Source organism: Perna viridis, chromosome 5 (genome assembly GCF_037379345.1).
Source record: "Perna viridis isolate PV_CMFRI_1.1 ecotype Kerala chromosome 5, ASM3737934v1, whole genome shotgun sequence".
Classification (NCBI taxonomy): Eukaryota; Metazoa; Mollusca; class Bivalvia; order Mytilida; family Mytilidae; genus Perna; species Perna viridis.
The window spans coordinates 18044556-18061984 of record NC_142449.1 but is presented as its reverse complement, the minus strand read 5'-3'; the positions used below and the strand labels follow the sequence as shown (position 1 = coordinate 18061984).

At 31.4% G+C, this 17429-nt stretch overlaps 1 protein-coding gene across 2 annotated transcripts in view; it reads right to left on the bottom strand.

Annotated features, from left to right (window-relative positions):
* Positions 1-17429, bottom strand: part of LOC148616353 (multidrug resistance-associated protein 1-like) — a 41569-nt gene that overhangs the window by 15556 nt on the left and 8584 nt on the right. The window contains exons 8-24 of one of the 2 annotated variants that reach the window (XM_088583288.1): positions 16866-16889; positions 15577-15816; positions 15173-15365; positions 13337-13523; positions 12468-12601; positions 11276-11413; positions 10512-10658; positions 9859-9943; positions 9325-9391; positions 7321-7447; positions 6845-7021; positions 5938-6105; positions 5464-5671; positions 5083-5176; positions 4420-4570; positions 2799-3030; positions 2192-2502 (exon numbers count right to left, since the gene is read on the bottom strand). In XM_088583288.1, coding sequence (XP_088439414.1) covers positions 2192-2502; positions 2799-3030; positions 4420-4570; positions 5083-5176; positions 5464-5671; positions 5938-6105; positions 6845-7021; positions 7321-7447; positions 9325-9391; positions 9859-9943; positions 10512-10658; positions 11276-11413; positions 12468-12601; positions 13337-13523; positions 15173-15365; positions 15577-15816; positions 16866-16889 — 2683 coding nt within the window. The remainder of the gene's footprint in view (positions 1-2191; positions 2503-2798; positions 3031-4419; positions 4571-5082; positions 5177-5463; positions 5672-5937; positions 6106-6844; positions 7022-7320; positions 7448-9324; positions 9392-9858; positions 9944-10511; positions 10659-11275; positions 11414-12467; positions 12602-13336; positions 13524-15172; positions 15366-15576; positions 15817-16865; positions 16890-17429) is intronic. The other variant, XM_088583289.1, reaches the window with a different exon arrangement.

The following is a 17429-nucleotide window of genomic DNA, read 5'->3' as shown; positions in this document are numbered from 1 at the left end:
ATCAGCTGACAGTCCCCAGGTTTTCCAAATTCTCAAGTTATAATTATATGTTAATAACTAAGTAGAGTTTGCTTACTCAGTAAATATATTGTAATTATTACAAATTCATAACAGGAATTTGTTTTAATTACTTGAAGCAATTTTTTGGATCAACATACATGTATTGCAAAGCAATTTTACCTTAACAATCAACAAAAAAATGTAAACAGACTCAAAGATAAATACTTTAATGCATGTAGTAATTCCCAAACTGATTCAAAGCAAACTATTATCAAGGACTAAGGAGATGCACAATAAAGTCAGTGACATCATCACTTCAATGACCTTTTTTTAAGTAACAAAATATATCATTTCAGTGACATCTATCCTATGCAATTAATAAATATTGCATATATATTCAGAAACATCGATTATCAATGAAATAATTGATAAAATTGAAATAAATTTCTGGTGTTGACTATTGAAAATTAAAAAAAATTAATAAATTAAATGAATTAAATAAAATAAAAATTATGAAATACCGGTAGATAAGTAAATTATTAGATATCAATATAGTTTTAATACACAATAATTGTATAGATCATGAATAAAAGATCTAATTTATCCTTTAGGTATCAGGTCATTTTATCATTTGACCAATTCATTTTCTGAATGATACTCAAAAGATTAGACTGAAATACAAAATTAAGTTAGGTTCAAAATGGAGATTGAAAAGTACACCACAAATTGGGGAAAGGAAGGTTTGATTTTAGATGGTTTCCAGTCAATTTCAATGTCAATTCAGTGAACTGTTCTACAATCACCATCCGAACATTTTTGATTTCTTGGAAAAGAACAGACTTATCTAGACAAACAACAGTCCGAAGATCAGAGCATCAGCTTTCAGATTCTATAGTGCTTGATTTTAGTGCGATTTACTGTGTTTTAGTGAACTATAAATAACATATTGGCTTTAGTGAACATAACTTTTAAACATTAAATATCCTGCTTAAATCCTACTTCCACCCTCCCATGGGTGCAGGGGGCGATGGCTAACAGAAGGAGTATTACATATACATGTATTTTCTCTAGTAAAAATCTCGAGTAAATGGTGCTGAATTTATCAAATTAAAAGACTGAATTTATACACTTTTTGTCATTGAAAAGCCTATGTCGCTGAAGTGAAAATATGACACATGCCACTGAATTTTTCATCTCCCTGATGGACAAAGTGACTCCACTGTATTTCATTCAATCATTGATTGGGGATATTACTATGTAGATAATATGAAGTACATACACATTGTATTGATTTAAAGTAAAAACAATATACAGATAAGTATAAAAGTATTTGTAGAGTGTTTGATTTGATTCATGTCATACTCATTTATCATTTTTTTTTTTATTTTAAGTCAATAAACTGTTATTGTTTTTCTACTACAATCCTAATCATTTTTCAAATCAATTTTAATTTCTATAGGATATGTTTATTACACTAGTGGATCCCCAATTGTGACTCTACAATATGCAGGTAGATCATGTGAGGGTAGAAAAGAAGACAGAGCCCAATTGTCTTATACTGTCAGTGACTGTGTATCATCAATTTATATACTGTCAATCCATTCTGGTTTCTCAAATAGAATGATTGCAGTATAAATACAATATATATTCTCACAATCAATGAGCTGGGAGGTTGTTAATAGATAACTGAAAATGAAAATGATAACTAGAAAAAATCTGAAAAGCTCACCACCACAGCAACCATATGATCAAAATATAAACAAAGTCATCAACTGTCAACCATGAAGTTGATGATGTGTCAGTCTAAACTCAAACAAAGTCATCAAATGTCAACCATGAAGTTGATGATGTGTCAGTCTAAACTCAAACAAAGTCATCAAATGTCAACCATGAAGTTGATGATGTGTCAGTCTAAACTCAAACAAAGTCATCAAATGTCAACCATGAAGTTGATGATATGTTAGTCTAAACTCAAATCCCAGGATATGGCATACATAAGTTAGCCTTTCTGTCAAATTATCAAAATGGCTGTGATAAGCAGAAGTAGAAAACTGTAACTAAAAAGATGTTGACAGATGAATGGACAATAAGATAGACAGAGGAAAAGAAACCATGATCACAATATACCTCTCGGAATGCAAGAGGTATACACCACATTTCTACAAGCAAAGCAGTCAGATTACAGACTTACCTGCATGAGATAATAGATAATACCCAGTGGTATAATAACAGAGAGGAAGTATGGTGTACTGTAGGAAATTACGATTACTGTACTGGCCGTCATAAATGAGGTGTTTAGAAACATCCTAAAGTTCATTGGTAACATGCTGTCTATAGTCTGTACATCACTGGAGAATCTGTTCACTATCCTACCAACAGGGGTTGTATCAAAGAATGCCATTGGTGCCTTCATCAGATTGTCTAACATATTAAAATGTAGGTGTGCTGAGGCCCTGACCTGGCGAAGTGTTGCCACCAGGGAATAAATCAATACCATAAAACCTGGTTCAATACAGAAAGACACAATAAAACAAACAGATTTACTTAAATCTGATTTTTAGTTAGAACCTTCTGCTCGTTTAAGATATAAAAATTTTCAATTACAAAATTAATATAAAATTACAAATTTGAATAGGTAACATAGTGAAGCACACTTATATCAACTGCAATGCTGTAGAAAAACTGTATTTTAAGCAATACCATCAAATACGATTTAATAAACCCAACAAAAATTACACATTGATAAATATTTGTAGTTTTCATTTCAGTGCTTTAGCCTCTACTCCAGTAATAGTAACCTTGAACAACCCCCAATCCACCATAAACGCCAAGAAATAACATATTCCTATCTTTATACTCTGTAGTATTAGCTTTGGAGTAGTCTTGTAATTCCTTATCATCAGTCCATATACTGAGCCAAATATTAGAGGCTATAGAAGCCCCTTGGTACAGTACAAACAATAACAGGATCCATATAGTAGCTGTCAATCCTATAGCCCTAAGGTACATCATAAATACTTTCCATGCAACCTTAAAGTATAAAACAAATTATATACAAAGTACTGTAAACAAAGATACATTTCCATGAATACATATTTTTTTGTGTAATAAGATGTCAATCCAGTTTTGCAGTAATTTAATTCAGTGAATATCACTCTCACAAAGATGTACTGTGAAAGTACTATTGTTCCTGAGGTACCAATTTTCATGGTTTTCATGGAAGGGTAAAATCATGAATTTGGTTCCCCCAAAAAAAGGAGATATCTATAGATGTGTAAACTGTAAACCTGAAAACCACAAATTCAAGAATCCACGAACTTGTATTTCTGCCCTAATCCACAAAAAATTGGTACCCATGAATTAAAGTACTTACAAGTTATTCTATTTTTAAGTAGATCATACCTGTTACAAAAAGCATTCTTTTTCGTCATCTTACAAAATCATACAGACACATATAAATATATTCTATTACCTAACAGTGATTTAAATGAAGTAAAAATTATATGTTAAAATTATTTTAAAGAATTTTGGACATAGAAATTTGTATGATAAAATTACCAGCATTAATTGTAAAAAGCCTCTTTCGAGTGGAAATAATTGGCAGGAAGATTAATGGGAATTTCAGTTTTTTTAATATAACAAGAAAAAGAGTTTGGTGAACCTTATTTTCTATTTGAAATATGAGAGAATAACAGTCTTAGTGTTCTTCATAGATTTTTACAAATTTCTAGATACCAGATTTTTTATAGCTTATGAAATAGTAAAAATTATAAAATGTAAAAAAAATTGCCTTTATTGAAAACTCAATTATCTCATAAATCAAATTTGTTGACCTATGATTCAGAGGTATTTTCATTTGAAGTTATCTTGGAGATAAACAGGAAAATCTAAATATAAAACATATTAGGTTGATCTACCTTAAAGAGACTTATTTTTGCTTGTGAAATTAGGGGAAAACTGGAAACCATTCAGAAGGAATACAGCTCTGTAGGCCACCATTGCAAGTAAGCCATATATAACTTAAGGTTAAAGTTCAATGCCATAAGCCACTATCCATGGTATGCAACACATCATCTGAAGGTGATCACCCACACACAAAATATCAAAAGCCCACATTGAAAGACAAAAAGTTACAGCCTAGACTTCTGTCACCCAAAATATCAGACTTTGACCTTGAGGTCAAATGTTCAAGGACAAAGGCCACTATCCATGGTATGCAACACATCATCTATAGATGATCCACCCACATGCATAATATTAAAAGCCTACATCCAAAGACAAAAAAGTTACAGCCTAGACACAAGTTTATAATGGACAGATTAAGTGATCACTAAAGGTGACCACCACTTTTTGTTGGGGGGGTGGCCATAAGTAACAGTAACATACGGAAGTCATCATTACTCCATATACTAAACTCACTTTTCCTTTCTCCCTCTTCTCTGCCTCAATCAATTTTTCTACTTGTTTCTTGTCACCGTCTTTTGGGGGAAGTAGTGACCTCTTATTTTCCATGGCATCAAAAGTTGAAATTCCTCGATTCAGTGGTGCTTTTGATTTAGACTTTGAACCTCTGAAAAAACAAAATTTCTTGCATTTAAAATCATCCAAAATGACAGTCTTAATTAATTTTAAACTTTTACTAGATACTGGTACTTCTTTTTTAATACTACTGATTCACTAGTAGAAAGTAGATACAATTCTGTCATTCATTGTTGCACAGTTGTAAAATTCATCATAAACCAATCCTGATACACAGTGTTAAAGGAGTACAATTTTTTGTTTTTTGGTTTTTTTTGTAAATTAAAATAAATAATTCAGAAGAATCTAAAACAAAATATAATATTTCTAAGTTGTAATGCATTTTAAGAATTTCGTAAATAGAACTACATTTATTAACTACTGAGGAGTTTATACCACCATGACTCCTCTTTTCAGTCTTCCATCAACAGCAACATGAACAAACAAAATATGAAAAGAAAAAAGATAATAAGAACCTACATGACAATTCATTTCCATTAATAAATGTGCCTCTACAGAAAGTAGATATTATGAATAGGTTTGACAAATATGACACCAGCTTACCTTTTTCTCACTTTCATTTCATCCCCAGAGGTTTGGGATGTATCAGAAGTTACAGATTCCAGTCTCTGTAGTATCTTACTCTTCATCTGTTCAACTACAAAGCAAAAAATCATGATAAAAAATTTCTTTATTATCTCCCCTTTTCCAATCTATCCATACAACTATATTAACATGAACATAGAATGCCAAATATGGCAAACCTACACTGAAAGTTGAAAAAAATATTATTCTTTATTTTTATTCACAGTCAATAATGTTGTCATAAGAAATTGCCAATATTTTTTTCATACCACTACAGCAGCCTGAAAGAGAAAATATCATTCAGTAAGGACAATGGAAAAACAATAAAATTGATGTTTAACAACAAACATGTCTATATACTTTCAGGGTCTTCCTCTACAGCATCTTCATCATCTTCTTCAGTTTCAGCTTTCTCTATCAGATAAGCCTTGAGAAACTGGGCAAAAGGACCATCATGGTCCATCAACTCCTCATATGATCCTATCTCTGATATCCGTCCATCTGTAATCACCACAACAGTATCTACCATAGGTAACCAATGGATACCATGAGTCACTAAAATTCTTGTCTGGAAGAAAAGCAAGGTTCATTTTAAAAGAGTACTTTTAAGTCTTGATTAAACAGAAAGTTGATACTATTCTGATTAATGACTTGAACTTAACACAAGAAAGCTTGGTTTAACATGAAAACCTAGGATACAAAATAGCAGTAAATAAACTAATAATTTGAGTTTTGTAAGACTAAAAGCAGGATTGATGAAGACAAAATTTCTAAGTCTACTGACAAAATTGTGTAAAGCAGGTAAAAAGAATGAAATACTTTTCAGTTATTTACCTTATGTTGTAAAAGTCCTTGTCTACCAATTACATTTTTGAAGATATGTTTTCCAACATGCGAGTCAACAGCACTGAGTGGATCATCTAACATGTAGATATCAGCATTGTTATATACTGCTCTAGCCACACTTACACGCTGTTTCTGTCCTCCACTCAGATTAATACCCTGCAATTAGATGGTAACCAAACATGTAAGTATCAGCATTAACATATACTGTGAAAGTACTTTAACTCGTGGATACCAATTTTTGTGGATTAGAAAAGTTAGTGGAATTTGTAGTTTTGAGGTTTTCAGTATACACTTCCAATGAAATCTCCTTTTTGTTAGGAATCAAATTTCCCACGAGAACCAGGAAAATTGGTACCTCACGAACAATAGTACTTTCACAGTATATTGTTTTATTTATGACTGGGCTACAAAAAAATCATCACTATCTCTTTATAGTCTAATTTACACCCTTCAATGGAAATAAATGACTACAAACAATATCTTAATATGAAACCTGTATTTAAAACAAAACATAACAAAAATTGTTATTCATGCAGTTGCACTTGTACATCATTAACTGATAAAAAGAAAACTAATTCTTTTCATAATACACAATATTCGTATTAAAATATACTCTACAACCAACAAAAACAAATCCTACCTTACAGTCACCTCTCATCACTCCTCATAATTTTACAGGATGATTTATTGGAGGAAAAATGCTGATTCAGTTTTATTTGACTGCTGCTTAGTGTCAAAAGGGAGGTAATTCATTTCAATTTTCATGTCAAATCAAATTCTTTTTGAACTTAAATAAAATTATCACTACATTCCTCCCTCCTTGAAAGCAAGGGTATACAAAACTTGAAAGATAGAACCATATACAAAAATTTAACCCTTGATTAGCTGAATATACCTTTTCACCAATTTCTGTCATATCTCCACCTGTAAGGATTTCAAAATCTGACTTTAGAGCACAAGAATCAACAACCTGGTCATACTTATTTTGGTCCATCTCTTTACCAAACAATATGTTGTCTCTGACCGTAGCATTCTGTATCCAGGCCTGTTGAGGAATGTAAGCTACTGTACCCTGTAGAATATATTAGTATTAAGAACTAAACGTTTCCCTTAATAATAAGTAAAAACCAAATTTTGTAACATCATAGTAAAAAAACATCTAAACCCTTTTATTTAGAGGAGTAAATTTCCTAAGATAGAAATTATACTGTACTCTTTCCATCTGATTATTATAACAGATCTCTTATCCATTAAGACATGGTTTTACAGTCTTGTTGTACAAAATGGGGACTTTTAACTTGTTTTTAAACCATGAACTAAAGATTTCTCAGATTGTTTAAATGTGTCTCACTGTTTATACATTATACTTACTTTTACATCAACACTACCTTTAACCTTTTCCATTTCTCCAAGGAAAGCTGATATCAACGATGATTTTCCAGCACCAACAGTTCCTACCACTGCTACTAACTTTCCCTCAGGAATCTCCAAGTTAATGCTATAAATAAAAATAAAGAGCTTAGCAGAAGCATGATAGGACCACAGTAGTCGAACCCTGAACAGTAACAGCATGTGTGGACATACTTAAGCAAAGTGACTTACAGTTCATTATATATACCACTGGCTTGGACACAATACAGCACAAAATTTGAAATTTAATTAAAATATTCCATAATTGGACCAAAAGTGAAAAAGTAGATTTTTTGGGGCCTGGGCCAATTTGGTACCCTTAAACTCCAAAATAGTAAAGGATACATGTATGCCTACTCCGTAGAAAAATTACAAAGGAGAATTTCAAAAGAAACAGACTTGAATCATAAAAAGCAGTTTAACAATAAGCTTTCTATTGATTCTAATGATGACATATTTTCCCCCTTTTAGCCCCTTTTTTCTAACAGGGATGGGACAAAAACCTCCAAAAATTACAGGTCCTTTCGCCATGTCCCTATGGACAATTTGTTAAAATTTCTAAAAGATAGGATAAGTTTTCTAATGTTATTGTAGTTATTATACAACAACAACAAAATATTTATAATAAAAACACTGACAGTATGAGTTTTAAGGTAGTAGACCTGGGGTACCCCCAAATTTTCCCATAATTCAATTTTCTTCAAATTTGTACATGATATTACACTGTGGGGCATCATTTGTCAAATTTTTAAGAAAATTCACCGTGTAGATTTTGAACAATAAAGACTAAAATCTTGCTATTTTCTTAAATCTGAATCATTGGCCAAACTGAACCATATCTGGTATTTTCGGGTCATTTTGACAATATATTTAAATAAATAAATGAATGTTAAGTGAAATACACTGTAAAAGACTTAATATATCAGATTTAATATCCAATTCTATTATTTTAATTTGTAGAAAATATACTAGGCTTATAATTTATCAAAATAACAAAAAAGGGGAGTCATTTTCAGCGATTGGCTTGTATAAAAATCTCTACTTTGCCAAAAATGTATAATTCAATTTTCGTACAAAACTGATATTATATGGACTATTCATATGCAAATCAATAAACAAATTTTCAGAAAAATTCACCGTGTATTTTAAAAAAAAAATGTTTTAATGATAGTAACATAAGGCATTGAATTTTTTTTTTTTTTTTGATAATTAATCATTATGGCTAAAATCATGTTAATATTCAATAAGGTTACCAAGTATCAAATATGATGACTTATATTGATGAAAGAGCATTGCCAGGCACAGCTTGAGTCAACTACTGTTGCAAATTATGTCACACAAATATCTATACTTCGGCACGAAGGGACAAACTTATATGCTAAACATAGTTCAATGCTGGATACAGTCATATGCTGAACAAAGCAACAAAATGAAAACAGAAAGCTTAAAGTCTTATAAGGAATTAAAGAAACTGTATATTTTGTTTAACTCTAAATGGTTAACAAGTTATAAAAACTGGCAATGTTATTGGTTAGCCGTTCCATCACATAACAGAGATCATTTCTTATATCAAGTTTAATATTATATCAAAAGAAATCTTGGTTGCCGTAAAAGGTATTATTTCAAACATTTTCCCACCTTATAAAATATATTCCTCAATGCATCCATTTGAAACATTTAATCAATACTTCAAAAGAGCATAGTTACTGGGGCTGGCATCCTTGTTCTAGAAGTTGAACCCATTCTTGGAGTTATTTCCCTTTAACATCAGTATCACTTCGAAGCTTGCATATTAGGAGTCATTCAAATGCTCTAGTGACTTAAATCCTTTCAATTTGGATTACCTCCCTTACCCAGGTTTACTACCTTCAATATTCAATTTTTTTTTTCATGAAATTTTTTTAGGTGCACTCTGGTAGACCAACTTTTTCAATTTTTTCTCGAATGACAGGTTAAGACTCTTACTCTTTTAAGGCAGGTTGAAGTTCTCTGTCCCAACTAAATGTTCCATTCTTGATTTTAATTACAGTTCCTGAAAATATGGAAGTAGAAACCTCATATAACTGACTAGCAAATCATCTGTAAAAATATGATTATCATTAAATAAATTTAGTCCAAGAATTCAAAAAAAAAATATGCCTTAAAACATGAGGTATGTTACTCCCTCACTTTGGTGTGTAAAGTCCCAAAACTCTAAAACCGAAAAGAAGGAAAATAATGAAAAATAAATGAGAGCCAGATTTAAAGACAATTACTATGACACAATTAACAATAATTCCTGTAAGCTTTGTAGTTAGTATACAATATGCAGGGAATTAGACTGATAGACAAACTACTGAATATTTTGAAATGCCAATATGGCAAAAAAACATCTTTATTTGATTGCACTGAAATTATGTTTATACACAGAAGTAAATTGGCAAAGCTATAGGATTGAATAGCCAACTATCTTGGAGGAACTTGTTATTTCTTGTAAGGATAAATTATTAATATCTATACCTTCTGGTGGTCTATGTTGTACATTATCTGGGTCAAGGTCACCATTCTTCAAAAACTTAGACAGTCTTTTTATTGATACATTTATCTGGGAAAGAAAAAATCTAATTTTTACTTAAAAAGCATTCTGCTGAAGGAAAATGCTAGAATTAAATTAATTCAGTAAGAAACTAGCAATACTGTAATCAAGAAAATACCCCTTGCTTCAAATGGACTTATAATGTTAAATGTTTTCAGAATAAATACAAATATCATCTTTCTTATTATGCTTCGGCATCACCTTTATCAAACTTTAAGCTATATAATAGTTTTGAGGAAGTCATGTGTCTTAAACAAGATGCCCAATAATCTCAACTTCTATTTAAGTTAGCATCATGACAAAGCTGAATACCAGATACTGTAACATTTCTCCAAATAATAAAAACAGTTTCTTAAATTCAACATGAGATTTTCACTTCATTTTCAATTCTTATAATAGAAAACAAAAATTAAAGTAATCTGAAAAAAAAAGCATGACAAAAAATATTTCAGAAAAAAAAAAGATCGACAAAAAATACTTCTGCAAAGGACAAAAAAGCAATATCATAAGATACAGTCACGTGCCATGTATTCTTACTATTGAATGAACCAAACCAGTGAAGCCATGTAAAACTTACCTGGATAACATATGAGATCATCATTGGTAAAAGATTGATGGGAAATCTAAGGATGTTGAACAGTGATAGAGATACAAAGGCTTTCTGTGCTGTCAGGTGGTTCTCACTGGAAATCAGTACATAGGTGGCAAAGGTTGCCAAGGTAACCTGAAAAATGAATTTCAATAATGAATAATGGATAAATAGTTAATATGTACAGCTTTCTGAACTCTTACCTCAAAACAAGTAAATGTATTAAAAGTGTAAAAAATCAACAAGTGTGCAACAAGGCGAGCAGTCAGGAAAAGTAGTGGTAATTATAACTTTCATAATAATGATGGGTCACAAAACATCTAAATGTAGAAAAACTGTGAGAAAAGATGGGAAAAAAAATAAGAGGTACACAATATGGTATCCTGTGATAAAGTTGTGAAAGTTACATCAAATGCCAGTCAGTGGTTTTAAAGGAGTTGTTGATTAGAAGATTCCCCCCCTGGTTGGACAAAGTCCATGTTTTGCATCAGGAAATCAAAAAGGTCTTTCAGATGGAAAATACAAAGTAGGGGGTACACAATGGCATCATATATTACAGAATTTGCGAAAGTTTTATCAATTGCCATTCAGTGGTTTCAGACAAGTTGTGGGTTAGAACTGGGGTCAGAAGATCAGATGAACAGGCTTAACCTCTTGCTAATCAAGGGGTAAAATAAAACTTCTCACTACAATTCATATAAAAAGTCATACAATATACAAAATATAAATATTTTTGTATTACTTAAACTTACCAAAAATGGAGCACATGTAAAGGAGAATGTACTGAAAGCTTGATAATAGGCATATCTCTTCAGAACATCTAGCTCTTTCTCTCTAATTCCAAGAATTTTCTTCTGGAATGATGGTTCCCATGCATATAACTTCAATACCTAAACAATGAATTGGAAATGAAGATTAAAGAATATAAAGATATGGATTAGAATATTAACAATAATTTTGAAGGTCGAGAATAAAATTACCAATGTCAACAGTATTCAAACCCAATGTTGATCCAGACAGTTTGAAATGGGGGTGTCGATAAAAAAGCAAAAGGGGACTTCATGGCTATTCATTGCTCATTTTTGCACAAATTTTGTATGAAATTAACAAAATTTTCCATAAAGGGGAGATCCAACCACTGCTAAGGTAGAAGTATGGTACTGGAGATACCTTCTGTCAAGACCTTAAAAACCAAGGTTGTACTTTAGATCGGTGATGTAAGTCAGTATGACCTTATTTTACCACTTAAAATAACCGATAATGTTCACAAAGGTGTGCAGTTGCATGTTAATGAAAATATTTGGCATAACTAAATATAGATAATAACAGTGCACTGACCTGACATAAAAACTGATGTATGGACGAGGCTTAGAACAGCTGGAAAAATGCCAAGCTGTGCTGAATTCATACATTAAAGTTTTTGTTAAATTAGTGCACTGTTATTGTCTTTATACTGCAACAAAATTTTGAACAAAAAATGACATTTTAAAAAGAAAAACAACATTTTTATCCAAAGAAGACAAAAACTGCAAAACAATGTATTGAGGCAAAATGTTATTTTCAGTCAGTGACCATATATCACTTGTAAATACACAGTCAATCAATTCTGACTGCTCAAATAGAATGGTTGCAATATAAATGCTTTTGTGCCTTAAATGTGTATCATCACTCATGCAGAAATTTTTCCACCAACTTAATCACTTCTGTAAACTATAAACTATATTAAGATATAAACATACGTGTAGGAAGTGTTATAGAAGAAAAAGTACATGGAGTCCTTGTCTGAATTATTTGAGTAGAGAACATTCACAGGTACCAATATAAAATCTAAACCGAGAAACAACAGGAAAACATTTATGAACTTTGTAATCAGTTTTAGAGAATGCATTTGTTTGTCTTTAACCTTATGGAAACTCTCTTAAATTACTTGAAACATTTCACAACCTTGATGCCATTTAGAACTTCATTCATCAATTTTAGTCGACTGTCCTTAAATCTCATGAGATCTGCCTGCATCTTACGTTGTTTGATAGATATAACAGCATTTAATGGTATCAACAAAATCATTACAGCAAGACCTAGAAATACAAGCATTCAAAATTATATATATTAAATAATATAATATACAGCAAAACCTATCTTAACCAAACCCCAAATAATTCAACAAACCAGTACTGTAAAAGTATTAATTTTCATGGCGTACTAATTTCAGTTATTTTTGTGATGGACAGAAAAGCACAAAAAATAGTACCTGGAAAGTTGATTTTTAACACTATAGAATGCTTATCATTTTCTGAAGCCGTGAAAATTGATAGCGTGAATATGTTCACTTTACAGAATCTTCGAAAATTAGCAACCACGAAAAATACCATTTACAAGTACATCAATTTCTTTGTATTTTGAACCCCTGTCAAGAAAAAGGTTAGAATGGTTTTATTGTAATAGGCGATTTGAAAATATAGTTTAGATATGAATTCCTCTACAATGTTGGTGGTCTTTGTGAAGTATGCTTGCCTCAAGTGTGGGTTCGATCCCTGTCATACCAAAGAATTTAAATTTGTAATCACTGCTTCTTCAACCAAAAATGCAGTGTATAAGACCACTGTTGAACAATCTTTAATTATCAAGAAACGTAGACAGAAGGCCTTGGAAAACACTCATATACACAACACTACTCCTTATATCTGGTGCAATGATAGGATAAACTTCTTCTTTCATTAAACATCTATTCAATCAAGTCCTGGGACACGGAAAAAGATAACATGTCACTCATTAAAGATCTATGAATTCTTTAATTTTACTTAAGTACAAACCTGCCAAAACTGAAGGTCCAAGTTGTAACCATAGTAACAGTGTTGCCATTATGATCTGGAAGGGGGCAGACCACAACATCCATAGGTATCCTGACATATCCTGTAACCTCTGACAGTCAACTGACATCAAGTTAACAATCTCCCCAACAGTTGATGTTTTACGGGCCTCATTATTCATTGTCAATGCCTGAAATAAAAACAAAAATGCATAAGATCATAAGCATACAAATAACAGCTCGATTTAGTTTGCAAATGAGTCACAAAAACACACTGTCCTTTTATTTAAATTGCAAATTAATAAAAAAGCAAAATTTTTGAATATTCAGTTATAGGGTAGAAGTTTTATATTTTATTATATTTTAGCTATCAGTTCTCCACTATCTAATACAACCCAGTTATAATTGTTTCAGTAAACAAAGTTCAAAACAATATTACTTAGATTCATAAAACTTAAAGGTTGTGTTACTTGTATTACTAATGAATTGTGCCATAATACATATGAAGACTTATTTTTATGTTATGACACTTAAAGCCAATTGAAATGTATTGGTCAGTGATTGTTTCTGTTTTTTTTTTTAATGACTCTCACATATTGTATTGCTTGAACATACATGTATACATGTTCTTCACTTTATCAGGATACTTTGTGGTGTATCCTTTATTATGGCAGTAGTTAATTTTTATGTGTTGTGTATTAAGCATGTCATAAATTCTGAGCAACATCAAATATTTAAGAGGGAATTCTGATTTTAACTATTTTTCCTACAGCGAAAATGTCATTTCCACATAACAGGTTGCTTTGAATAACTCAATACTGGGACTGTCAAATTAGTTCAAGTTATTTGAGACTTTGACTCACCCAAGATTGACACATCAAGGTTCAACTGCATACCAATTAAAGAACCTTAGTGAGCGCGCTCACATACCCCACACGTCCCCATGTTGGATACTCAAGTAAATTTGTTTGTAAGAGAAATACATGTAGAAGGACCCCAATAAAAAGAGGAATAAGAATGTTTTTAGGCTTTAGACCTTTATCTTCTAACTAAATTCTAATACTCAGAATGGTAGTTTCAAACTCCAGACTGTGATTTCTTTGAGATTTAGTTAATCCAAGGTAAATATCATTGTAGCGAAACAAAACATACACTTGACCTGTAACTTATCATGGTGAACTTATATACCAAAAATCATGTCATAATCAGCAAGCATTTAGAAAAATAAGTCTGGAAAACTGTTATTTCTGTGAAGTTTGTTAAGTTCAAGGCCAGCAATTTCAGTAAAAATTATCGGAGCGAAATGAAACGTGATCTTGACCTGTAACTTATCATGGTGAATTTATATACCAAATATCATGTAAATATCTGCAAGCGTTTAGAAAAAAAGCCCGGAAAACGTTTTTTTCTGTGAATTTTGCTAAGTTCAAGGCCTGTAATTTCAGTAAAAATCATCTGAGCATAACGAAACGTGATCTTGACCTGTAACTTATCATGATAAACTTATATACCAAAAATCATATCAATATCTGCAAGTGTTAAGAAAAAAAGTCTGGAAAACTGTTAATTCTGTTAATTTTGCTAAGTTCAAGGCCCGCAATTTTAGTTAAAATCATCAGAGTGGAAATAAAGTTTAACCTGACCTGTAACTTATCATGGTGAACTTATATACCAAAAATCATGTCAATATTTGCAAGTGTTTAGAAAAAAAGTCTGGAAAACTGAAGAAGGACTGATGGACAGGTCAAAAATTTTATATCCTTCGCAACTTCGTAACATGGGGTATAAATATAATCACTATCAAGCCCATATTTACACTAAGCGCAAACTCAAAGTCTACCTTTTTATAGACAGCTGCGACCATGGCAGACCTAGCTCTCATTCCAGTGGTCATACCAATGTGGAAATTCTGATGGAAAAATGTAGACTGTAGAAATGTCACAACAAAGAAAGAAGCAGCTAAAGTGTATCCATGCCATTCTGGTTGTACATTTCCTTCCACTCTCTTGTTTGTGGTGTAAGCTATCAAGGCACTTGAATGGAGAAAATTAGAAATATGTATTAAATCTACACCATACTTGTATCTTTAAAATAAAATAAAATCAATTTAAAAAGTTCAAATAATGAAAATGGATATGGTGAATATGTCAAAGAGATAAAAACCACAGTGGGATGAAAAATATTTAGCTTAGCTCAAGCAGACCAGTTGGTTAAAGTACAGCCCATACATATTTAAATACTTACTTTAGCAGAAGTGGTGAAGTAAACTGCAAAAGATCATACATAAATTTACACCCCCATGCTCTCAACATTGACGGACCATACACTTTAGTCAGGCATTTAAACAAGGAAGCTTTGTTCTCTTTTTTCTCTGGTTTTCCTGTCTTGAAGGATACAGAAGGCTGCTGGGATAACAGAGGGGTTTTCTCGGAATTATTTCTATTAATAGATTCCTTTGGTTGTTGATTGTACACAACTGTCTGTCTGAAAAATTATCAAATTATTTTGCATATTCTACTAGGTATAACAAGTTTAACAAGGAATTTTCAACTGAAGAATTAAGCAGTTTCATCACATTTCTAACAACAACTTTTCAAATCCGATACACACAATGAATTATTAACAAGTCTTTTAAGTAAAAGACTTTTTTGTCTAAATGTGTCAATATACAAAGTAGGTACATCCAGCAAGTGAAAAGCAAAACTTTACATCTACATGTTTCACATAACATGAAAATACTGAGAGTCAAATTAAACTGAAGCAATCAATATGCATTTTTAAAAACACGTTTTATTTCTAAACAATACTTTAAAGAAAAGACTAGTTGATTCTGAATGACCCCATGCACAGCACAGTGACATACTTCTGTAGAATGAACTTTAAATTTTAAAAAAAACTTCATTCATTTGTATTAAAGTTGAAATAACCAACTGCATTATAAATTGGATTCCCAATAATGGACAACCAATTTATGGTTTCTTCACACTCAGAACATTATGGCAACAAGAGGAGTGTCAGTGTATAATTCACTATTTACTTTAAATTTCTTAACTGTTTGAGTCATTGGATAGTGTGTGTAAATAGGGTAAATGTTTTTTTTCAGTAGTACTCCACATAAGAATTATGCAAAATGTGATTCATAGTTGGAAAGCCTAAATATTTTTTTTTTATATTTTGTTTAAAATGTCATACCAAACAGAAAGTAACATGTTTTTCATGTAACCCCTGTTCATAGGAGACAAAAATCATAAAGAAAGTACTGTAGAATCCAAAATTAACTCTGTAAATGACACTAAATTACAATAGAAACTATTGGATATTCCATGTGAATTATCTCCTAAGAGCAGACAGATTAGAATGAATAATTATACATTTCATCATATAGACCTATTAAGCAACATAATAACAAAAACGAAAATATGTAGCCTTTTTTTTAGGTGTATCACATTTTACAGAATTTCCATGATTCTTTGAAAGGCTATTACTTAAAAGGTGTCAGTGCTCAATTAGGAGAAGTATTATAATGTCATTACTCAAGATCTGATGATGATGGAGAGCTGGAAAAAAATCACATGACTTAGAGCATATCAGGAAAATATATGCTGACAATGACCATATGCTTGATTTTACAAGAACAATCAAATGAATAAAAAATAGCTTAACAAGTATTATTTTAATTTTTCCCCTGACCTTCTATGTTTAAAACCCAGTCCATCAAAAAGGGAAATCAGAAAACAATAAGAAAGAATTAGAGTTTCCTTCAATAATGACAATAAATAATTCTAAAATATATTAACATCAAACAAAGCGTTCATGAGTGATTATAAGATGTATGGGTGGATGGACAGATGGATAGTGGTATGAAATAACACTCCAACAAAAGTTGAACCTGTTATAAAGCAAGAGGCTCCCAGGAACCTGAATCGCTCACCTGGTTAAATTTTTGCCTTTCAAGGCAATAACTCTTAACAGGGAGTTGTCTGACAATTCTGACTCCACGAAGACTTTGGTAGAACTTGTCATAAGGATCATTTCATCAACTGAAAATTTCATTCTATCCATTATAGTTTTCAAGATATTGACTGAAAACTGCTAAA